Source organism: Bombina bombina, chromosome 2 (genome assembly GCF_027579735.1).
Source record: "Bombina bombina isolate aBomBom1 chromosome 2, aBomBom1.pri, whole genome shotgun sequence".
Classification (NCBI taxonomy): domain Eukaryota; kingdom Metazoa; phylum Chordata; class Amphibia; order Anura; family Bombinatoridae; genus Bombina; species Bombina bombina.
Window position 1 is genome coordinate 478,928,637 of NC_069500.1, and position 18,150 is coordinate 478,946,786.

The 18,150-nt window shown below is 40.6% G+C and overlaps 1 protein-coding gene across 2 annotated transcripts in view; it reads right to left on the reverse strand.

The window, feature by feature from the left end:
- The window catches only part of RBM19 (RNA binding motif protein 19), a 145,577-nt gene that overhangs the window by 58,246 nt on the left and 69,181 nt on the right, over nt 1–18,150 (reverse strand). For both annotated transcript variants that reach the window (XM_053702155.1, XM_053702154.1), the window contains exon 16: nt 16,974–17,174. In XM_053702155.1, coding sequence (XP_053558130.1) covers nt 16,974–17,174 — 201 coding nt within the window. The remainder of the gene's footprint in view (nt 1–16,973; nt 17,175–18,150) is intronic.

Here is an 18,150-nt window from a genome sequence, read left to right on the forward strand (position 1 = left end):
GAAGTTACCCCTCCTCAGAATGCGCAAGAACAGCCAGTGGATCTTAGTTACGTCTGCTAAGATCATAGAAAACGCAGGCAGATCTTCTTCTTCTAAATACTGCCCGAGAGAAAAAACAGCACACTCCGGTGCCATTTTAAAATAACAAACTTTTGATTGAAGAATTAAGTAAAAAATTCCCTCCTCTCACAACCTCCTTTGTTGAGACTTGCAAGAGAATGACTGGATATGACATGTGAGGGGAGGAGCTATATAGCAGCTCTGCTTGGGTGATCCTCTTGCAACTTCCTGTTGGGGAGAGATATAATCCCATAAGTAATGGATGACCCGTGGACTGACTACACTTAACAAGAGAAACTATAGGGTGCCGTGGTGACTGTAGTGTATGGAATAAAAATGTTCAAACCTGACTAAAAGCCAGGGCGGTCCGTGGACCGGACACACCGTAGGAGAAAGTAATTTATCAGGTAAACATAAATTCTGTTTTCTCCTACATTGGTGTGTCCGGTCCACGGCATCATCCTTACCTGTGGGAACCAATACCAAAGCTTTAGGACACGGATGAAGGGAGGGAGCAAGTCAGGTTACCTAAACGGAAGGCACCACAGCTTGCAAAACCTTTCTCCCAAAAACAGCCTCCGAAGAAGCATAAGTATCGAATTTGTAAAATTTGGCAAAAGTATGCAGAGAAGACCAAGTCGCTGCCTTACAGATCTGATCAACAGAAGCCTCGTTCTTGAAGGCCCATGTGGAAGCCACAGCTCTAGTAGAGTGAGCTGTAATTCGTTCAGGAGGCTGCCGTCCGGCAGTCTCATAAGCCAATCGGATGATGCTTTTCAGCCAAAAAGAAAGAGAGGTAGCAGTAGCTTTCTGCCCTCTCCTCTTACCAGAATAAACGACAAACAAAGATGATGTTTGTCTGAAATCCTTTGTTGCTTCTAAATAGAATTTTAAAGCACGGACCACATCTAGGTTGTGTAACAAACGTTCCTTCTTTGAAACTGGATTCGGACATAGGGAAGGAACAACTATTTCCTGGTTAATATTCCTGTTGGAAATTACTTTTGGAAGAAAACCAGGTTTGGTATGTAAAACTACCTTATCTGCATGAAATACCAGATAGGGAGAAGTACACTGCAAAGCAGATAATTCAGAAACTCTTCTAGCAGAAGAAATAGCAACTAAAAACAGAACTTTCTAAGATAGTAACTTAATATCTATGGAATGCAAAGGTTCAAACGGAACCCCTTGAAGAACTGAAAGAACTAAGTTTAGACTCCATGGAGGAGTCATAGGTCTGTAAACAGGCTTGATTCTGACTAACGCCTGTACAAACGCTTGTACATCTGGCACGGCTGCCAGACGTTTGTGCAACAAGACAGACAGAGCAGATATCTGTCCCTTTAGAGAACTAGCTGGCAGACCTTTCTCCAAACCCTCTTGGAGAAAGGAAAGAATCCTAGGGATTTTGATTTTACTCCAAGAAAAACCCTTGGATTCGCACCAACGGATATATTTGTGCCATATCTTATGGTAAATCTTCCTAGTCACAGGCTTTCTGGCTTGAACCAGAGTATCTATAACTGAATCTGAAAACCCACGCTTAGATAGAATCAAGCGTTCAATTTCCAAGCAGTCAGTTGCAGAGAGACTAGATTTGGATGTTCGAATGGACCTTGTACTAGAAGATCCTGTCTCAAAGGTAGCTTCCATGGTGGAGCCGATTACATATTCACCAGGTCTGCATACCAAGTCCTGCGTGGCCACGCAGGAGCTATTAGGATCACCGAGACCTTCTCCTGTTTGATCCTGGCTACCAGCCTTGGAAGGAGAGGGAACGGTGGAAACACATAAGCTAGATTGAACGACCAAGGCGCCACTAATGCATCCACTAGTGTCGCCCTGGGATCCCTGGATCTGGACCCGTATCGAGGAACTTTGAAGTTCTGACGAGACGCCATCAGATCCATATCTGGAGTGCCCCATAGTTGAGTTAACTGGGCAAAGACCTCCGGGTGGAGTTCCCACTCTCCCAGATGGAAAGTCTGACGACTCAAATAATCCGCCTCCCAGTTGTCTACCCCTGGGATGTGGATTGCAGATAGGTGGCAGGAGTGATCCTCCGCCCATTTGATGATCTTGGATACCTCTGTCATCGCCAAGGAACTCTTTGTTCCCCCCTGATGATTGATGTACGCTACAGTCGTCATGTTGTCCGACTGAAATCTTATGAATCTGGCCTTCGCTAGGTGAGGCCAGGCCAGGAGCGCATTGAATATCGCTCTCAGTTCCAAAATGTTTATCGGGAGAAGGGACTCTTCCCGAGACCATAGACCCTGAGCTTTCAGGGAGCCCCAGACCTCGCCCCAGCCTAAGAGACTGGCGTCGGTCGTGACGATGACCCACTCTGGTCTGCGGAAACTCATTCCCTGAGACAGGTGATCCTGAGTCAACCACCAGCGGAGTGAGTCTCTGGTTACCTGGTCTACTTGAATCTGGGGAGACAAGTCTGCATAATCCCCATTTCACTGTTTGAGCATGCACAGTTGCAATGGTCTTAGATGAATTAGAGCAAAAGGAATCACGTCCATTGCTGCAACCATCAGTCCTATTACCTCCATGCACTGAGCTATGGAAGGCTGAGGAATAGATTGAAGAACTTGACAAGCGTTTAGAAGTTTTAATTTTCTGACCTCTGTCAGAAAAATCTTCATTTCTACAGAAAGGGAACCCTTGTAGACGGGGACAGGGAACTCTTTTCTACGTTCACCTTCCACCCGTGAGACCTGAGAAAAGCTAATACAATGTCTGTATGAGCCCTTGATCTGGAAAGGGACGACACTTGGATTAGGATGTCATCTAAGTAAGGTGCCACCGCAATGCCCCTCGGTCTTAGAACCACTAGAGGGACTCTAGCACCTTTGTGAAAATTCTGGGAGCAGTGGCTAAACCGAACGGAAGAGCCACGAACTGGTAATGTTTGTCCAGAAAGGCGAACCTTAGGAACTGATGATGATCTTTGTGGATAGGAATATGTAGGTACGCATCCTTTAAGTCCACGGTAGTCATGTATTGACCCTCCTGGATTGTTGGTAAAATCGTTCGAATGGTTTCCATTTTGAATTATGGAACTCTGAGGAATTTGTTTAGAATTTTTAAATCCAGAATTGGCCTGAAAGTTCCCTCTTTTTTGGGAACTACGAACAGGTTTGAGTAAAACCCCAGACCTTGTTCCGCTGTTGGAACTGGGTGTATCACTCCCATCTTTAATAGGTCTCCTACGCAATGTAAGAATGCCTGTCTCTTTATCTGGTCTGAAGATAAGCGAGACATGTGGAACCTTCCCCTTGGAGGAAGTTCCTTGAACTCTAGAAGATACCCCTGAGAGACTATTTCTAGTGCCCAGGGATCCGGAACATCTCTTGCCCAAGCCTGAGCAAAGAGAGAAAGTCTGCCCCCTACTAGATCCGGTCCCGGATCGGGGGCTACCCCTTCATGCTGTCTTGGTAGCAGCAGCAGGCTTCTTGGCCTGTTTACCCTTGTTCCAGCCTTGCATTGGTTTCCATGCTGGTTTAGGCTGGGAAGCGTTACCCTCTTGTCTAGAGGCTGCAGAGTTAGGAGACGGTCCGTTCCTGAAATTGTGAAAGGAACGAAAATTAGATTTGTTCTTAGCCTTGAAAGGCCTATCCTGTGGGAGGGCATGGCCCTTTCCCCCAGTGATGTCTGAAATAATCTCCTTCAATTCTGGCCCAAAAAGGGTCTTACCCTTGAAAGGAATATTAAGCAGTTTTTTCTTGGACGACACATCCGCCGACCAAGATTTTAGCCAAAGCGCTCTGCGCGCCACTATAGCAAAACCTGAATTTTTCGCCGCTAATTTAGCCAATTGAAAAGCGGCATCTAAAATAAAGGAATTAGCCAACTTTAGTGCGTGAATTCTGTCCATGACTTCCTCATATGGAGTCTCCTTATGGAGCGAATTTTCTAGTTCCTCGAACCAAAAAGACGCCGCCGTGGTGACAGGAATAATGCACGAAATTGGTTGGAGAAGGAAACCTTGCTGAACAAATATCTTTTTATACAATCCTTCCAATTTTTTATCCATAGGATCTTTGAAAGCACAACTGTCCTCAATGGGAATAGTTATGCGCTTGGCCAACGTAGAAACTGCCCCCTCAACCTTAGGGACTGTTTGCCATGCGTCCCTTCTGGGGTCGACAATGGGGAACATTTTCTTAAATATAGGAGGTGGGACAAAAGGTATACCTGGCTTCTCCCACTCCTTGGTCACTATGTCCGCCACCCTCTTGGGTATCGGAAAGGCATCAGCGTGCACATTTTGCACAAATTCTCTGGAATCAGCAAAGAGTCACAATCATCAAGAGTAGTTAGCACCTCCTTAAGCAGGGTGCGGAGATGTTCTAACTTAAATTTAAATGCCACGATATCAGGTTCTGCCTGCTGAGAAACTTTTCCTGAATCAGAAATTTCTCCCTCAGACAGACCCTCCCTAACTGCCAATTCAGACTGGTGTGAGGGTATAACAGATAAATTATTGTCAGCGCCCACTTGCTCATCCTCTGTATTTAAAACTGAGCAATCACGCTTTCTGGGAAATGCTGGCAGTTTGGATAAAAGATTTGCTATAGAATTATCCATTACTGCAGTTAATTGCTGCATAGTAACAAGCATTGGCGCGCTAGATGTACTAGGTGTCGCCTGCGCGGGCAAAACTGGTGTTGACACAGAAGGAGAGGATGATGAACTATCCCCACTACCTTCATTTGAAGAATCATCTTGGGCAACCTTATTAAATGTGACAGTACTGTCCTTACTTTGTTTGGACGCCATGGCACAATTTGAACATACATTTAAAGGGGGAACCACCTTGGCCTCCATACACACAGAACATATGCTATCTGAAGGTATAGACATGTTAGACAGACTTTGGCAGGCTATTAATGCAATAAAACCGTTTTTAAACAAAACCGTTACTGTCTCTTTAAATAATAAAAAGAGCACACTTTATTTCTGAATGTTTGAAAAACTATATCCAATCTTTACAAAATTTGCACCCTAGTGTCTTAATGCTTTGAAAGTATTGCACACCAAATTTCAAGTCTCTAACCCCTTAAATGAGCAAACCGGAGCTAATTGTTCAATTTACCAGTTTAAACCCACTACAGTCCCCGCCACAGCCTTCGCTGCGGCTTTTACCTTCCTTGGGGGTTATTCACCACAGAAATAAGCCTTCTTGAAATCGTTTTTATGGCCACAGGACCCTCTCACATGAAGCTGCATGCACTGCTTCCAAAAGTAACTGCGCAACTGAGGTGCGAAAATGAGGCCTCCTCCCTGTGCATACCAGAGTGAAGGGGCTTTCCTGACTAGATTAGGTGTCTAAACAACTGCCAGGCGTAATAAAAACGTTCCCAAAGGTGTTTCAAAGTCACAAAACACTCCAAAAGTCATATAAATAATATATAAATCAATCGATTTAGCCCACAATAGTGTCAACCAGTATAGAGCCCATTTATAAGCCTTCATTCTGTTATGAGTCTAAGAAAATGGCTTACCGATCCCATAAGGGAAAATGACAGTCTTCTAGCATTACAATGTCTTGTTAGAAAAGAGACTAGTCATACCTGGAGCAGAAAAGTCTGCAAACTGTTCCCCCCAACTGAAGTTCTCTGGTTTCAACAGTCCTGCGTGGGAACAGCAATGGATTTTAGTTACTCAAGAAAAACAGGGTGAGTAGCACTCTTAATTAGTCAATATAAAATACAGGTGCATCCTAGAAAAGTGAATATCTAACAACGTAAATAAGAGAGTAGAAACCTAAAATACAGGTAACTAAAAGTCTAGGCAAAAGAAAGCACAACTGTATATAATAAATAAGAGACTAGGGCGAATTCTTGAAATACAAATAGATTTAATAAAGTTACACTAAAAAAGTGCATACATCCAAACATACAGTCACATACATACAGGGATATAGAAGATGCATAAAAATGTCAGATGGGCCGTGCAGGGGACTGGTGCACCAGTATACAAAAATAGGCAAATGTTCATCACTTTGCATGTATAGGTAATATATAATTGTAATCCAAAGTATAGTGCGTGTCCTTAAAGATGCACGGACCAAGTGGATACAGTCTTACCCCTTCGTGTCTAAATGTACATAGTAGCGTGAGGTCATCAGGAGTCAAGGGGAGCTTACCCTCGCCGCGTCTTTTTCACAGGCATGTGTAAAGTGCAAATAGATAACAGTTCATTAGAATACCTGTCTTTTTCACGCGGTTGCTCTACCCTGAATTGTAGCTCCTGAGACACTGAAATTTCCAGATGAGACAAGGGGTAGACCACAGTCAGGCAAAAGGTCCTCTGACAAAGTGCTGCAAACCGACGAGTCTTAAAGCTCGTTTCACTCCTTTCAATACAGCAGCATGGAGCTTCTTCCGGGTGCTGACGTCACGTCAGTGGCTGTGCTGATTTATAGGAATTTGGCCGCACTGGTAATGAATGTCATTGGTAGAGAAATCTGTCATTCAAAACGGCTTTGATACTTTGTAGCAACATTTTGCTTTTTTGTAGATCAGTACAGCAAGGGGTTATATACAAGGATACATTTATGTTTAAACACTCATGCTTGCATACTTACATTCGATACATAGGAAGATTATATTATACATCTAATCTGTTATATTACTAGTGTGTGTGTATGTTCAGATTGCGTGATAAAGACTATGTTTTTTGGTATTTAGTATTACAATTACGCCATTCATAATTTTTAATTTTTGATAATACCAAAGACTATGTAGTTACACAAAGAATGATGTGCACATATCCACAGAGGATTAAACTAAAAATGAAGCAAACTCTAATTTTTCATTGAGGCCATGAGGTGCTAAGGTATTTAGTTTATATATCCATTTTGTTTCTTTGCGTAGAAGGATATTGTCAATATCCCCGCCCCGCATGCTAAGTTTCACAGATTCAATTCCAATGAAATTCAAATCATCAGTTTTAGATTCATGAAATTGTGCATAGTGTCTTGCCACAGGGCTGTCAATATTGCATTGTTTAATATCGTCCCTATGTTCAGAAATTCGTGAGCGAAGTTCTCTGAAAGTTTTACCAACGTAAAAACTTTTACAGGAACAGTAAAGTAAATATATAACTCCTTTTGTGGTGCAATTAATGAAGGAGTTGATTTTATATATATGTCCTGTATTTGTATTAAAGGTTTTACTTCTCTGCATATATTGACAGCAGACACAGTGGCCACATGGAGTGCTGCCTACAATTTTCTGTGCATTTTGTTCCAACCAATTATAGGTTGGAACTTTATTGAATTCACTTTTAACCAAAATGTCTTTTAGATTATTGCAACGCCTTGCAGTCATCTGTGGATAGTCTCCTACATATTGGTGAAGTGTTGTATCATTAGTTAGTAAATGCCAGTTTTTATTCAGAGTGTCTTTTACCTTGCTCCAATGGGCATTATATTTAGTAATGAACCTGATCTTGTTTTCTTCATTTGTGTCATCTCTGTTTTTACATTTATATAACAGGTCTTTTCTTTGGTGTTGGGAGGCTCTATAAAGAGCTCTCTTAATGCACCTTTTGGAGTAGCCTCTATCATGGAATCGGGTCGCCATCTCTTTGGCTTGTTTTTTAAAAGTTTTTTCATCAGAACATATTCTACGAAGTCGCAGAAATTGTCCGTAGGGGATGCCCTTTTTCAAATTTGTGGGGTGGTGGCTCGACCCCAGGAGGAGGCTATTGGTTGCCGTGGGTTTGCGAAAGACTTCTGTCTCAATTTTCCCTTCTTTTTTGCTAATTTTCAAATCCAGAAAATCAATTGAGTTTAAGTCATGATTACAGGTGAGAAAAATGTTACGGTCATTACAGTTCAAAAGAGAAATGAATTTCATCAATTCATCCTCAGTGCCATCCCATAATAGCAGAATATCATCAACATATCTGATCCAGAGGGCCACGTGTGCATCAACCACTTCGGAGTAGTCCCCAAATACAATTTGGTTCTCCCAGCCGCCAAGGTGTAAACAGGTGTAGGTTGGTGCACATGTGGCCCCCATGGCAGTACCTTGTATCTGTTTGTAGCACTTTGCATCAAAGATGAAGATATTGTTGTCCAGCACAAATTTTAATAAGTCAATTACAAATTTGGTATGTTTCCTATAACCGAGACCCCTTGTATAAATCCCTCACCAACCCTCCGGGACGTCCCATAATATCAGGGATAGGAGGTCCTACGGAAGGAATAAGTAAATATGTAGATCATTTTTTACAGCCATTTGTCAATGATCTTCGTACTTTCGTACAAGACTCAACAGACGTAATAAAAAAACTGGATGGGATCAACATTCAGGAAGACACTATTTTAGTGTCCCTGGATGTTGAATCCCTATACTCCTCTATCCCGCATGATGTGGGTCTTAAAACATGTGAAGAATTTCTTAATACAAGGGGTCTCGGTTATAGGAAACATACCAAATTTGTAATTGACTTATTAAAATTTGTGCTGGACAACAATATCTTCATCTTTGATGCAAAGTGCTACAAACAGATACAAGGTACTGCCATGGGGGCCACATGTGCACCAACCTACGCCTGTTTACACCTTGGCGGCTGGGAGAACCAAATTGTATTTGGGGACTACTCCGAAGTGGTTGATGCACACGTGGCCCTCTGGATCAGATATATTGATGATATTCTGCTATTATGGGATGGCACTGAGGATGAATTGATGAAATTCATTTCTCTTTTGAACTGTAATGACCGTAACATTTTTCTCACCTGTAATCATGACTTAAACTCAATTGATTTTCTGGATTTGAAAATTAGCAAAAAAGAAGGGAAAATTGAGACAGAAGTCTTTCGCAAACCCACGGCAACCAATAGCCTCCTCCTGGGGTCGAGCCACCACCCCACAAATTTGAAAAAGGGCATCCCCTACGGACAATTTCTGCGACTTCGTAGAATATGTTCTGATGAAAAAACTTTTAAAAAACAAGCCAAAGAGATGGCGACCCGATTCCAAACCTCAAAATGCCTATAAATACACCCCTCACCACACCCACAATTCAGTTTAACGAATAGCCAAGAAGTGGGGTGATAAAAAAGTGCGAAAGCATATAAAATAAGGAATTGGAATAATTGTGCTTTATACAAAAATCATAACCACCACAAAAAAGGGCGGGCCTCATGGACTCTTGCTAATATGAAAGAAATGAATTTATCAGGTAAGTTCTTACATAAATTATGTTTTCTTTCATGTAATTAGCAAGAGTCCATGAGCTAGTGACGTATGGGATAATGACTACCCAAGATGTGGATCTTTCCACACAAGAGTCACTAGAGAGGGAGGGATAAAATAAAGACAGCCAATTCCTGCTGAAAATAATCCACACCCAAAAATAAAGTTTAACGAAAAACATAAGCAGAAGATTCAAACTGAAACCGCTGCCTGGAGTACTTTTCTACCAAAAACTGCTTCAGAAGAAGAAAATACATCAAAATGGTAGAATTTAGTAAAAGTATGCAAAGAGGACCAAGTTGCTGCTTTGCAAATCTGGTCAACCGAAGCTTCATTCCTAAACGCCCAGGAAGTAGAAACTGACCTAGTAGAATGAGCTGTAATTCTTTGAGGCGGAGTTTTACCCGACTCAACATAGGCAAGATGAATTAAAGATTTCAACCAAGATGCCAAAGAAATGGCAGAAGCTTTCTGGCCTTTTCTAGAACCGGAAAAGATAACAAATAAACTAGAAGTCTTACGGAAAGATTTCGTAGCTTCAACATAATATTTCAAAGCTCTAACAACATCCAAAGAATGCAACGATTTCTCCTTAGAATTCTTAGGATTAGGACATAATGAAGGAACCACAATTTCTCTACTAATGTTGTTGGAATTCACAACTTTAGGTAAAAATTCAAAAGAAGTTCGCAACACCGCCTTATCCTGATGAAAAATCAGAAAAGGAGACTCACAAGAAAGAGCAGATAATTCAGAAACTCTTCTAGCAGAAGAGATGGCCAAAAGGAACAAAACTTTCCAAGAAAGTAATTTAATGTCCAATGAATGCATAGGTTCAAACGGAGGAGCTTGAAGAGCTCCCAGAACCAAATTCAAACTCCAAGGAGGAGAAATTGACTTAACAGGTTTTATACGAACCAAAGCTTGTACAAAACAATGAATATCAGGAAGAATAGCAATCTTTCTGTGAAAAAGAACAGAAAGAGCAGAGATTTGTCCTTTCAAAGAACTTGCGGACAAACCCTTATCTAAACCATCCTGAAGAAACTGTAAAATTCTCGGTATTCTAAAAGAATGCCAAGAAAAATGATGAGAAAGACACAAGAAATATAAGTCTTCCAGACTCTATAATATATCTCTCGAGATACAGATTTACGAGCCTGTAACATAGTATTAATCACAGAGTCAGAGAAACCTCTTTGACCAAGAATCAAGCGTTCAATCTCCATACCTTTAAATTTAAGGATTTCAGATCCTGATGGAAAAAAGGACCTTGTGACAGAAGGTCTGGTCTTAACGGAAGAGTCCACGGTTGGCAAGAGGCCATCCGGACAAGATCCGCATACCAAAACCTGTGAGGCCATGCCGGAGCTACCAGCAGAACAAACGAGCATTCCTTCAGAATCTTGGAGATTACTCTTGGAAGAAGAACTAGAGGCAGAAAGATATAGGCAGGATGATACTTCCAAGGAAGTGATAATGCATCCACTGCCTCCGCCTGAGGATCCCGGGATCTGGACAGATACCTGGGAAGTTTCTTGTTTAGATGGGACGCCATCAGATCTATTTCTGGAAGTTCCCACATTTGAACAATCTGAAGAAATACCTCTGGGTGAAGAGACCATTCGCCCGGATGCAACGTTTGGCGACTGAGATAATCCGCTTCCCAATTGTCTATACCTGGGATATGAACCGCAGAGATTAGACAAGAGCTGGATTCCGCCCAAACCAAAATTCGAGATACTTCTTTCATAGCCAGAGGACTGTGAGTCCCTCCTTGATGATTGATGTATGCCACAGTTGTGACATTGTCTGTCTGAAAACAAATGAACGATTCTCTCTTCAGAAGAGGCCAAAACTGAAGAGCTCTGAAAATTGCACGGAGTTCCAAAATATTGATCGGTAATCTCACCTCCTGAGATTCCCAAACTCCTTGTGCCGTCAGAGATCCCCACACAGCTCCCCAACCTGTGAGACTTGCATCTGTTGAAATTACAGTCCAGGTCGGAAGCACAAAAGAAGCCCCCTGAATTAAACGATGGTGATCTGTCCACCATGTTAGAGAGTGTCGAACAATCGGTTTTAAAGATATTAATTGAGATATCTTCGTGTAATCCTTGCACCATTGCTTCAGCATACAGAGCTGAAGAGGTCGCATGTGAAAACGAGCAAAGGGGATCGCGTCCGATGCAGCAGTCATAAGACCTAGAATTTCCATGCATAAGGCTACCGAAGGGAATGATTGTGACTGAAGGTTTCGACAAGCTGCAATCAATTTTAGACGTCTCTTGTCTGTTAAAGACAGAGTCATGGACACTGAATCCATCTGGAAACCCAGAAAGGTTACCCTTGTCTGAGGAATCAAAGAACTTTTTGGTAAATTGATCCTCCAACCATGATCTTGAAGAAACAACACAAGTCGATTCGTATGAGATTCTGCTAAATGTAAAGACTGAGCAAGTACCAAGATATCGTCCAAATAAGGAAATACCACAATACCCTGTTCTCTGATTACAGACAGAAGGGCACCGAGAACCTTTGTAAAAATTCTTGGAGCTGTAGCTAGGCCAAACGGCAGAGCCACAAACTGGTAATGCTTGTCCAGAAAAGAGAATCTCAGGAACTGATAATGATCTGGATGAATCGGAATATGCAGATATGCATCCTGTAAATCTATTGTGGACATATAATTCCCTTGCTGAACAAAAGGCAAGATAGTCCTTACAGTTACCATCTTGAACGTTGGTATTCTTACATAACGATTCAATATTTTTAGATCCAGAACTGGTCTGAAGGAATTCTCCTTCTTTGGTACAATGAAGAGATTTGAATAAAACCCCATCCCCTGTTCCGGAACTGGAACTGGCATAATTACTCCAGTCAATTCTAGATCTGAAACACATTTCAGAAATGCTTGAGCTTTTACTGGATTTACTGGGACACGGGAAAGAAAAAATCTCTTTGCAGGAGGTCTCATCTTGAAACCAATTCTGTACCCTTCTGAAACAATGCTCTGAATCCAAAGATTGTGAACAGAATTGATCCAAATTTCCTTGAAAAAATGTAACCTGCCCCCTACCAGCTGAGCTGGAATGAGGGCCGCACCTTCATGTGGACTTAGAAGCAGGCTTTGCCTTTCTAGCTGGCTTGGATTTATTCCAGACTGGAGATGGTTTCCAAACTGAAACTGCTCCTGAGGATGAAGGATCAGGCTTTTGTTCTTTGTTGAAACGAAAGGAACGAAAACGATTATTAGCCCTGCCTTTACCTTTAGATTTTTTATCCTGTGGTAAAAAGTTCCTTTCCCACCAGTAACAGTTGAAATAATGGAATCCAACCGAGAACCAAATAATTTGTTACCCTGGAAAGAAATGGAAAGTAAAGTTGATTTAGAAGCCATATCAGCATTCCAAGTTTTAAGCCATAAAGCTCTTCTAGCTAAAATAGCTAGAGACATAAACCTGACATCAACTCTGATAATATCAAAAATGGCATCACAGATAAAATTATTAGCATGCTGTAGAAGAATAATAATATCATGAGAATCATGATGTGTTACTTGTTGCGCTAAAGTTTCCAACCAGAAAGTTGAAGCTGCAGCAACATCAGCCAAAGATATAGCAGGTCTAAGAAGATTACCTGAACACAGATAAGCTTTTCTTAGAAAGGATTCAATTTTCCTATCTAAAGGATCCTTAAACGAAGTACCATCAGACGTAGGAATAGTAGTACGTTTAGCAAGGGTAGAAATAGCCCCATCAACTTTAGGGATTTTGTCCCAAAATTCTAATCTGTCAGACGGCACAGGATATAATCGCTTAAAACGTTTAGAAGGAGTAAATGAATTACCCAATTTATCCCATTCTTTGGAAATTACTGCAGAAATAGCATTAGGAACAGGAAAAACTTCTGGAATAACCACAGGAGCTTTAAATACCTTAGCCAAACGTTTAGAATTAGTATCAAGAGGACCAGACTCCTCTATTTCTAAAGCAATTAGTACTTCTTTAAGTAAAGAACGAATAAATTCCATTTTAAATAAATATGAAGATTTATCAGCATCAACCTCTGAGACAGAATCCTCTGAACCAGAAGAGTCATCAGAATCAGAATGATGATGTTCATTTAAAAATTCATCTGTAGGGAGAGAAGTTTTAAAAGATTTTTTACGTTTACTAGAAGGAGAAATAACAGACATAGCCTTCTTTATGGATTCAGAAACAAAATCTCTTATATTATCAGGAACATTCTGCACCTTAGATGTTGAAGGAACTGCAACAGGCAATGGTACTTTACTAAAGGAAATATTATCTGCTTTAACAAGTTTGTCATGACAATCAATACAAACAACAGCTGGAGGAATAGCTACCAAAAGTTTACAGCAGATACACTTAGCTTTGGTAGATCCAGCACTAGACAGCGATTTTCCTGTAGTATCTTCTGACTCAGATGCAACGTGAGACATCTTGCAATATGTAAGAGAAAAAACAACATATATATAAAGCAAAATTGATCAAATTCCTTTAAATGACAGTTTCAGGAATGGGAAAAAATGCCAAAGAACAAGCTTCTAGCAACCAGAAGCAATGAAAAATGAGACTTAAATAATGTGGAGACAAAAGCGACGCCCATATTTTTCGCGCCAATAAGACGCCCACATTATTTGGCGCCTAAATGCTTTTTGGCGCCAAAATGACGCCACATCCGGAACGCCGACATTTTTGGCGCAAAATAACGTCAAAAAATGACGCAACTTCCGGCGACACGTATGACGCCGGAAACGGAAACAAATTTTTTGCGCCAAAAAAGTCCGCGCCAAGAATGACGCAATAAAATGAAGCATTTTCAGCCCCCGCGAGCCTAACAGCCCACAGGGAAAAAGAGTCAAATTTTTGAAGGTAAGAAAAAATGATTAAATCAAATGCATTATCCCAAATATGAAACTGACTGTCTGAAAATAAGGAAAGTTGAACATTCTGAGTCAAGGCAAATAAATGTTTGAATACATATATTTAGAACTTTATAAATAAAGTGCCCAACCATAGCTTAGAGTGTCACAGAAAATAAGATTTACTTACCCCAGGACACTCATCTACATGTTTGTAGAAAGCCAAACCAGTACTGAAACGAGAATCAGCAGAGGTAATGGTATATATAAGAGTATATCGTCGATCTGAAAAGGGAGGTAAGAGATGAATCTCTACGACCGATAACAGAGAACCTATGAAATAGACCCCGTAGAAGGAGATCACTGCATTCAAATAGGCAATACTCTCCTCACATCCCTCTGACATTCACTGCACGCTGAGAGGAAAACCGGGCTCCAACTTGCTGCGGAGCGCATATCAACGTAGAATCTAGCACAAACTTACTTCACCACCTCCATCGGAGGCAAAGTTTGTAAAACTGAATTGTGGGTGTGGTGAGGGGTGTATTTATAGGCATTTTGAGGTTTGGGAAACTTTGCCCCTCCTGGTAGGAATGTATATCCCATACGTCACTAGCTCATGGACTCTTGCTAATTACATGAAAGAAATAACAGATTAGATGTATAATATAATCTTCCTATGTATCGAATGTAAGTATGCAAGCATGAGTGTTTAAACATAAATGTATCCTTGTATATAACCCCTTGCTGTACTGATCTACAAAAAAGCAAAATGTTGCTACAAAGTATCAAAGCCGTTTTGAATGACAGATTTCTCTACCAATGACATTCATTACCAGTGCGGCCAAATTCCTATAAATCAGCACAGCCACTGACGTGACGTCAGCACCCGGAAGAAGCTCCATGCTGCTGTATTGAAAGGAGTGAAACGAGCTTTAAGACTCGTCGGTTTGCAGCACTTTGTCAGAGGACCTTTTGCCTGACTGTGGTCTACCCCTTGTCTCATCTGGAAATTTCAGTGTCTCAGGAGCTACAATTCAGGGTAGAGCAACCGCGTGAAAAAGACAGGTATTCTAATGAACTGTTATCTATTTGCACTTTACACATGCCTGTGAAAAAGACGCGGCGAGGGTAAGCTCCCCTTGACTCCTGATGACCTCACGCTACTATGTACATTTAGACACGAAGGGGTAAGACTGTATCCACTTGGTCCGTGCATCTTTAAGGACACGCACTATACTTTGGATTACAATTATATATTACCTATACATGCAAAGTGATGAACATTTGCCTATTTTTGTATACTGGTGCACCAGTCCCCTGCACGGCCCATCTGACATTTTTATGCATCTTCTATATCCCTGTATGTATGTGACTGTATGTTTGGATGTATGCACTTTTTTAGTGTAACTTTATTAAATCTATTTGTATTTCAAGAATTCGCCCTAGTCTCTTATTTATTATATACAGTTGTGCTTTCTTTTGCCTAGACTTTTAGTTACCTGTATTTTAGGTTTCTACTCTCTTATTTACGTTGTTGGATTTTAGTTACTGTTGCTAAAATCATACTCCTCTTTTAACAGAACTCTTCATCACTTTCTGTTGTAGAGTAAATAGTACAAACCTACACTATTTTAAAATAACAAACTCTTGATAGAAGAAATAAAACTACAACTAACACCACATACTCTTTACCATCCCCGTGGAGATGCTACTTGTTTAGAGCAGGCAAAGAGAATGACTGGGGGGCGGAGCCAGAGGGGGGACTATATGGACAGCTCTTGCTGTGTGCTCTCTTTGCCATTTCCTGTAGGGGAAGAGAATATCCCACAAGTAAGGATGAAGCCGTGGACCGGACACACCAATGTAGGAGAAATTACAACCCTGCCCCTGTTCTTCTCCACCCTTGATTCAATATCCTTTTCAGTGCTTTTTTATAAAAAGGGAAATCCTGACATGTTTAACTCTAAGACACCAAGAGAAAAGTTGCAATGGCTTTAAATTTTTAAAGCCAACAAAAAGATGGGTTGCATTACAATTACCACAATGTAAAGTAGATATAACAATTTCTAATTTAAAGGGATACTAAACCCACATTTTTTCTTTCATGATTCAAATAGATCATGCAATTTTAAGCAACTTTCTAATGTACTCCTATTATCAATTTTTCTTCGTTCTCATGCTATCTTTATTTAAAAAGCAGGAATGTAAAGCTTAGGAGCCAGACCATTTTAGGTTCAGCACCCTAGACATCGCTTGCTTATTGGTGGCTTCATTCAGCCACCAATAAGCAAGCGTAACCTAGGTTCTGAACCAAAAATGGGCTGGCTCCTAAGCTTTACATTCCTGTTTTTTTTTAAATAAAGCGAGCAATAGAAAAAAGAAGAAAAATTGAATAGGAATAAATTATAAAGTAAAATTGCATGCTCTATCTGAATCATTAAAGAAAAAAATTGGGTTTAGTATCCCTTTAAGAACATTTTGTAAGATACTGATGGAGCAAAACACTTTGTAAAACCAATAGTGGGGAGGTAATGCCAGTCTTCAAATGCTTTTTCCTAACATCTATGATGATCACTACATATTCTGCCCCTTTTTATTTTTCCTAGTTCAGTTTTATCATTCATCCCCCAGAGTTTTTATTTCACTAGAACTGCCCTTTCTATAGCTCACGCCAGTTCGGATCCTTTTACACTGGCAAAACCTAATAAGTCAATTAGCTGCTCTGCAATTTTCCAATATTTTTTTCACTGCTCAATTTCTCTTGCATTGAAGCTAAGGGAGCATATGGTAAAAGAGTACCTTGGTGTATGCCAGCTTGCTGAATGCACGTTTGGCCTCAGTGGACTCCAGGAACTCCACAATGGCAGTGATCCCACCTTCTGGCAGCAGAACCCGTCCTAAGTCTCCAAAATGTCCAAACACCTCCTGCAGTTCTGCTACTTTAGTGCCAGCTGGAAGATTCTTGACCAGGATCACTGTCTTACTGCGCGCACCTGCAGCCTGGAAAGTAACAAAGCACTCTGATAACAGAAGTTCACATGGGAAGATAGCTATATGCAGATAAATAAACAAACTGAATTAAAGGGAAATTCCAGCAAAAATTGGATTCCTCCGATGCATTTCAGTTTTGAATAGAAGCATTTTTGTAATATGCATGAGTTAGCAAAATTGCTTCTAATAAAAGCTATAGCTGTTTTAAAAGCATATTTAACTCCTTAAGGACCAGGCATTTCAGACAAAAACTTCCCCAAAAAAAGACCAGAGCATTTTTAGCATTTTTGCCATCACTACATTTAAACAGAAATAGAGCCTTTTTTTCATATTTACCTATCAAAACTATATCAAAACTATATATATATATATATATATATATATATATATATATATATATATATATATATATATATTTATTTTGGAGACAACCCAAAGTATTGATATAGGCCCATTTTGGTATATTTCACGCCACCATTTCCCCATTAAATGCAATCCAATAAAAAAAATCGTTAACTTTTTCACAGTTTTAGGTTTCTCACTGAAATCATTTACAAACAGCTTGTGCAATTATGGCACAGATGGTTGTAAATGCTTCTCTGGGATCCCCTTTGTCCAAAAATAGCAGACTTATATGGCTTTGGTATTGCTTTTTGGTAATTAGAAGGCCGCTAAATGCCGCTGCGCACCACACTTGTATTATGCCCAGCAGTGAAGGGGTTGATTAGGTATCTTGCAGGGTTAATTTTAGCTTTAGTGTAGAGATCAGCCTCCCACCTGACACATCCCATGCCCTAGTCCCTCCCTGACCCCTCTCAAACAGCTCTCTTCCCTCCCCCCACCCCCCAAAGGTCACCCCCATCTTAAGTACTGGCAGAAAGTCTGCCAGTATAAAAATAAGTTTGTTTTTTTAAATTATATATTTTCTGCAGGGTAGTATCCCCCCTTCCAAAGCTCAAAATGTGGGGAGTAAAGGAAATCTCCA